This window comes from Lathyrus oleraceus, chromosome 7 (assembly GCF_024323335.1).
Source record: "Lathyrus oleraceus cultivar Zhongwan6 chromosome 7, CAAS_Psat_ZW6_1.0, whole genome shotgun sequence".
Taxonomy (NCBI): domain Eukaryota; kingdom Viridiplantae; phylum Streptophyta; class Magnoliopsida; order Fabales; family Fabaceae; genus Lathyrus; species Lathyrus oleraceus.
The window spans coordinates 114,960,195-114,967,100 of record NC_066585.1 but is presented as its reverse complement, the minus strand read 5'-3'; the positions used below and the strand labels follow the sequence as shown (position 1 = coordinate 114,967,100).

At 33.8% G+C, this 6,906-nt stretch overlaps 1 protein-coding gene across 1 annotated transcript; it reads left to right on the top strand.

Moving 5' to 3' along the window:
* The first annotated feature begins 1,633 nt into the window (after positions 1 to 1,633).
* Positions 1,634 to 3,904, top strand: LOC127100999 (protein NRT1/ PTR FAMILY 4.5). The gene is made up of 5 exons (XM_051038307.1): positions 1,634 to 1,733; positions 1,821 to 2,038; positions 2,162 to 2,605; positions 2,801 to 2,928; positions 3,028 to 3,904. The coding sequence occupies exons 1-5, from the start codon at positions 1,634 to 1,636 to the stop codon at positions 3,902 to 3,904; spliced, it is 1,767 nt and encodes a 588-aa protein (XP_050894264.1).
* The last annotated feature ends 3,002 nt before the right edge of the window (positions 3,905 to 6,906 follow it).

The window sequence follows — 6,906 nt, the reverse complement described above, 5'->3', positions numbered from 1 at the left end:
TTAAAAAATTTCAAATGACACCAAAATGTAAAGAATTTGAAATTGCTCATTCACTCCATCTAATGCAAATGTTAAATTGTTTATTACTAATTTTTCAAATTTTGCAAGATGGTTATGAAAATTTTAAATTCATCCTCAAAATTTTCAAAAAATGAAAATAAATCTCTAATAATTTTTAAAATTTAAAAATTGGGCCCTTAAAATTTTAAAAAATTACAAATTGATCTCTATTTTTCATATTTTAAATTTGGTCCAATAATTTTAAAATTTATGAAAATGGCCCCAAAAATTTAATAATAAATTATTTTAATATTCCATCCAAATAAAAAAATTTAAAAATAAATATATTTCAATTGAATATTTGAATTTATTTAAAACTTTGAATTTCTAAATATTTTTAATCACTTCGTTCAAACACACTCTAATTTCCCTATCATATAATAATAAAGTGAATCCATCTTCGCCGTCATTCTATCATATAGCCGGCTAATTACAAATTTTAATTTTCTTATGACATTGAAAATTTTAATTTTAATAAAACGGAATTAGAGATGGTGCATTTCAATTAAACACACTTATAAATGTACAAGCTAGCAACAAGTGAACCTCTTCTACCTCAAAAAACTCAAATTATTGCTATTATCGCCATCATCCAAATTAATTACATTAATATACTATGTGATGTGAACCTTATATGTCATATATCTGTTTGTACTCTTGTATACTTTAGTTTCATATAAAACGTTACAACAAACTTTCCCTTTTCATTGTGACACTCAGAATACAACACTTCCTTTTAACTAATATTGTTCAGCAAATTGCCAATATTATATAATGAATGATCCAAAACAAGATGTTACATTAAAGTATATTTTAGCCCTGAGTGTTACTGTTGACAAATAATGGTTCAGAAAGAAAGAGAAAAAAAATGTTAAGAGACAGTTACACACTTAAGTTGTTGGCCAGGTAGCACTTGGACTATCTCTAAGATTTTTTCTTGCTGGTGAGTTGTTCTAGTTACATCCATAATGGACAAAGATAGATACAAATGCTAATATTTAATAGTAAGATAAATGAGTTCTCTTTAACATCATAAATTTGTGAACCCTCAAAAGTCGGCAAATTCCATATAATTCCAATTTACTATCAAACAAGAACATTATCGGTCAATATATTGCTTGAACATGCGTTTATATGTCCTATATGATTGAGTTAGACCAAATCTTATATTTTTAACATAGTATTATATTTATATGCTCCGGATGTTTGGTCTCAGACATGGAATATGTTAAGAATTTCACGTCAGATAATATATGAATTGAACATTTATTTATAAATGAGAACAACGATAGGGTCAAGTTAGCACAAGTTCAAATTGAATGGTAATCATATGTTTTTTAAGAACTAAAAATATAGTATTAAAATGGAAGATATTAATTATTATATATTGCTTAAAGTTGCGAAAATTTATATATAGGGAGGGCAGAGACTATAGTTTTCATATTGACATTGTAGTTTGCTTGTTCTTCTCTTTCTTTTGAATTGGCTACGTTCTCCACAACAATGGTACTTTTCATTGTTTATTTACATGCACACACATGCATGCAACCTGTGAATCTAACTTCTTACATGCATGCAGGAAGAAGAGCTAGTTGATGGAAAAGTCGATTGGAGAGGAAGAACAGCTGTGAGACACAAACATGGGGGAATGAAAGTGTCTTTGCTTGTACTAGGTAATTAAGACAAAGTAATAATAACATGAAAAATAACCAATACTATGTTATTGTGATATCTGATTTATTGCAGTTCTTTTGGTGCAGCTGCGTTTGCATTTGAGAACATGGCAACACTATCACTAGCAGTAAATTTGGTGTCATACTTCACTGGAATAATGCATTATGAACTAGCAGATGCAGCTAACATGGTAACAAACTACGCAGGAGTTAGTTACATGCTTTCCATTGTTGTCGCTGTTCTTGCTGATACATTGATTGGAAGATACAAATCTGTTGTTTTTTCTGGCAGCATTGAGTGTGTGGTAAGTTCCATAATTATATCATATACCTTGTTTGGCAAGTAATCGAGTCAATATGTTGTGAACAAGCCGTCTTTGAAGGCGTGCAAGGCAGGTTACCGCATAACATCGAAAATTATGTTGCAGGGACTGGCGTTACTCGCAATACAAGCGCACTATCGTTCATTAAAGCCAGCAATATGCAACCTCTATGACCAAAATGCAGTGTGTGAAAAAATCAAAGGCAACCATGAAGCTTTTCTCTTAGCTGGTCTCTACTTATTGGCCTTTGGTAGTGCAGGATTGAAAGCTTCTCTTCCCCCACATGGTGCAGACCAATTTGATGAAAGAAATCCCAAAGAAGCTAGACAAATGTCAAGTTTCTTCAATGGTCTCTTACTTGCACTTTGTGTTGGTGGTTCTGTTAGCTTAACTTTTAATGTTTGGATTCAAGATCAGAAAGGATGGGATTGGGGATTTGGAATCTCCACCATTGCAATTGTCTTTGCTACTGTAACCTTTGCATTTGGATTGCCGTTGTATCGAATTCAAGTTGCTCAAAGAACTAATTCTCTTATTGAGATCTTGCAGGTATATTATATTATATCTGCGTGCAGACGTCGTCTGAACTTTACAAAATTATATTGGACTAGCGTGCACACGACCATATGATCGTCTGAACGTTACAAAATCATTTTGTACTAGTGTGCAGACGACCATGTTACAAATTTTATGCGATTATTTTAAAATATTATAACATCATTGATCAAACTGTTCATTTTCCAGGTATACATTGCAGCAATTCGCAACAGAAATCTTCCACTTCCTGCAGATTCTGAACAACTATATGAAATTGAACAGGACAAAGAAGCCGCAATGGAAATAGAGTTTCTACCTCATAGAGACATTTTCAGGTTTACTACTATCCAAAATCAACAATACAGTCACTTGATCATAGATTCATAGCTTCTTATTCTTAATCACTAAGTTTCATATTTTGATTGCATCTACAGGTTCTTGGACAAAGCAGCAATAGAAAGAAAATCTAATGATATACAATCTGAAAAACAAGAGATTCCAAGTCCATGGAAACTATGCAGAGTTACACAAGTAGAAAATGCTAAAATAATCCTAAGCATGATTCCAATATTCTGCTGCACAATCATAATGACACTTTGCTTAGCACAGCTTCAAACTTTCTCAGTTCAACAAGGCTTCACAATGAACACAAGAATCGCGAAACACTTCAACATCCCACCAGCATCACTACCAATCATACCAGTTGCATTCTTGCTCATACTAATCCCTTTCTACGACCAAATCTGCGTGCCACTTCTTCGTAAACTCACCGGTATCCCCACCGGTGTTACTCACTTGCAGCGAATAGGCGTCGGACTAGTACTATCAAGCATTTCGATGGCGATCGCGGCCATCATAGAAGTGAAAAGAAAAGGTGTTGCTAGAGACAATAACATGCTTGATGCTATCCCGGGAGTTCAACCATTACCATTGAGTATATTTTGGCTATCTTTTCAGTACTTTGTGTTTGGTATAGCTGATATGTTTACCTATGTTGGACTTCTTGAGTTTTTCTATTCAGAAGCACCAAAAGGACTTAAAGCTACATCAACATGCTTCCTTTGGTGTTCTATGGCAATTGGATATTTTCTAAGCAGCATAATGGTGCAACTTGTGAATAGGGCTACCAAGAATGTTACTGCAAGTGGTGGATGGTTAGCAGGAAATAATATTAATAGGAACCATTTGAACCTTTTCTACTTGTTGCTTTCTTTGTTGAGCTTGCTCAATTTCTTTGTCTATTTGTTGGTTTCAAAGAGGTACAAGTATAGGCCTCAAAGTCCTGAAGTTAGAGGTGTGGATTCTCAGTAGGGAATAGTGAGTTAAAAATTTGTGGGTTATGTTATGCTCTCTTTATTTGTCAAATAGACTTTTCTTTTCCATGTTAGTTTGTTAAGTTAGAGGCTATTGTTTTAAAGAACTATGGCTTATAAATAACATGCATAAATCTTTTCCATGTTAGTTTGTTAAGTTAGAGGCTATTGTTTTAAAGAACTATGGCTTATAAATAACATGCATAAATGATTTCTATTTTTTCACTTCTTTCCAACTCTCTTTTAAATTCATACATTTAAAATAAAATAATCACATTTTTCAAATTAATTTTTAAAATAATCAATATTTCAAAAAATTTACTGGAATAACCACCTTTCAAAACAGATGTGCCAGATCAACTGACGCATCCATTTAAAAGCAAGAGGAAGCGCCAGTACCATTGGGGCATGCTTTAAAAGCAATGCATGGAGGCGTCAAGGTTGTTGGCGCATGCATGTGATCACATGTGTGGCGCCTAGTATGCCTCATATTACTTTCAGGATTACCGACTGACCCCATAAACCAACACATATCTTTTCAGCATGTTTTGTCCTTACTCACACGCTTTTCGAAAACTTTCCAGAAGGTCACTCATTCAAATACTACTCCAAGTCAAGCACGCTTAACTATAGAGTTCTTATTTGTCAGACTACCGACAAGAAGATGCATCTTGTTGGTATAGGTAGTACCAATTAATCCTTATAAACTTTCCTTCAACTATGCATTCTCATACCTGCATAGGCTCAAGATCCCTCTCATTCCGATGTGAATTCGGTTTTTCCCTAGAAGCTGCTAGGAGTGTCTCATTGTCATATCTCATGCACCGACAACCACTCCCCCGTCCTCGGGTGTAACATGTAACTACTATCTGGCCTCTCTGGCATCGGTGTTACCTGCATGTAACGGGGTTTTCGTTACCTTTAGTTTTATTGACTAAACCAAAAGTAAACATACAATTCGAGTCGTCACCGCACTTTTATTTGTCCAAAGGAAAGGCTAAAAAACGAACAAAAGCCAAGGTATGAAGTTTTATCAAATAAAAAACTAATAAAAATGTCAGAGATCTGGGTAAGGGGGTTGGTTATGAAATGGGAATGTTTTACGCACCCAAAACATCCTTAGTACTCTAAGGAAACCCTTTTTGCGAATATGTGTTGTAGATTGGTATTTGTGAAAATATTTGTGCAAAAAGATGAGAGGAATGAGAGAAGAATAAATTATATTTACAAATTTTGTTGTTTGAATGGATGAACCCATTGCCTACGTACCATCACAAAGATAGGATCAAAACCTCGTAGTTCGGGGTAAAAATCACAAAGATTGGTGAATTGATTTGATTAAAAGCCTTAAGGTATTTTGTTATCAAAGGGAGAAAACTCAACCTAAACCAACAATCCACCATGTGGGGAAGGCTTCAACATGCTAGTGAGGGGTTAACCCTATAATAAGCATGGAAGACTTATAACCCAATCACTAAGGATGAGGTGAGATTTACATCAACCACTATGATAACTCAAACCTATGACTAATATTTATGAAAAAAGTTTTAATAAGGTGGCCATTGGAACCACAAAAAACAACTTGAAGTGAGTTATATTTACAAGTTAGATTTATTTGCAAAATGAAGTCAAAGTTGGATTAAGATTTATTCACAATGAGTATTCATGAAAAATGATTTTGAAAAGTCAAAGGCATAAGACCTAGGTTTCTAGTTTGAAACAAAGTCAAAGTTTGAAGAAAAAGATTTTTGGCTTGGTTAGAGTGAGGAGAAGAAGAGAAGGGCTAGTCCTAAAGCATACAAGATGAGAGAGAAAAGATAAACCCTTGGAGTTCCTTTTCTTGAAATCATAGAGATGATTCAAGATGCTCCTTTCCTTTGGACTTAGCACACAATCAAGCAATCATACAATTTGGATTCAAGCTCCTAGGACCTCCATTTGGCTTGTCTCTCTTAACTTGGCTTCTCATGACAATGGTCCTCTTTACTATCTCAAGATGGAATCCCTATCACACAAGAGCAAACATCAAAAAGTTCACAACACAATAAGGGGAATGGATAAAGAATAAGTTTAGATGAGAAGTCCTTTAAAGTCAACTTTGAAATTTAGCATTCTAAAGGCATGAGGCCTAGTTGCTCTTGAACTCCTTTAAGCATTGGTGAATTCTAATTCTAAGTCCTTTCTCCTTTTGCGTTAGGTTCACACAAAACAAAGACAAAACAATCACAAGACAACAATATATTTATATACAATAATGATCTCAAATGAACAAAAGAAAAATGACATAAACATAAGATATGTGCTCAAGTGAGCAAAGTGAAAATCAATATGAATAAATGAGCAAGAAATAAATGGCATTAAAAGTAAAGGGCAAGAAGTTAAATGCTCAAATTAAAGTTAGTAATTAGTGAAGTTATGTTAGTTTGTCATAAGACAATGTAGCTCTATGTTAAGCAATCGTAAGTGGACTAATGTAGTAGTCACACCTATCTGAGATCGGTCAATAAAATTATAGGCAAATAAATACAAGTTAGAGATCATGACTAGTAAGTCAAGCTCCACAAACTTGCCATGCCAAAACAAAAGGGGAAGGGCCTTGTATGGACTTTAGGTTTTTTGCTTGACCAAGAAGCAACCTATCTTGGACACAAAACAACTCACTTGATCTTGGATCAAGTTAAGTTTGGTTTGGATCAAAGAAGGTTAAACTTCTCATTTGTCAAGACCAACCATAAGACATTAACTCATTGGCCAAAAGATGAAGAGAATGGGATGAAGATGAAAGGGAGTGAAAGAGAATTCAAGTATCCAACTCAATTGGTCAAATGTGAACCAAGTCATCATCAATCAATGCTAAACAGAAAAGAAATGAAGATTACAAGTCAACAAGTCAAACATAATTTTTTTGGTATTTTTTGAATTAAAAATAAATGCAAAATAAAATAATCAAAATATGATCAAACCTCAAATTTAATTCAAATAAACTTCAACAAGTCCAAT

Bases quoted from the DNA above. Each gene is read 5' to 3' on its own strand.
- LOC127100999 (XM_051038307.1), top strand. From the start codon at position 1,634: ATGCAGGAAGAAGAGCTAGTTGATGGAAAAGTCGATTGGAGAGGAAGA. The intron at 2,606-2,800 runs GTATATTATATT...TTCATTTTCCAG, and splicing joins CTCTTATTGAGATCTTGCAG to GTATACATTGCAGCAATTCG. The intron at 2,929-3,027 runs GTTTACTACTAT...TTGCATCTACAG, and splicing joins CCTCATAGAGACATTTTCAG to GTTCTTGGACAAAGCAGCAA.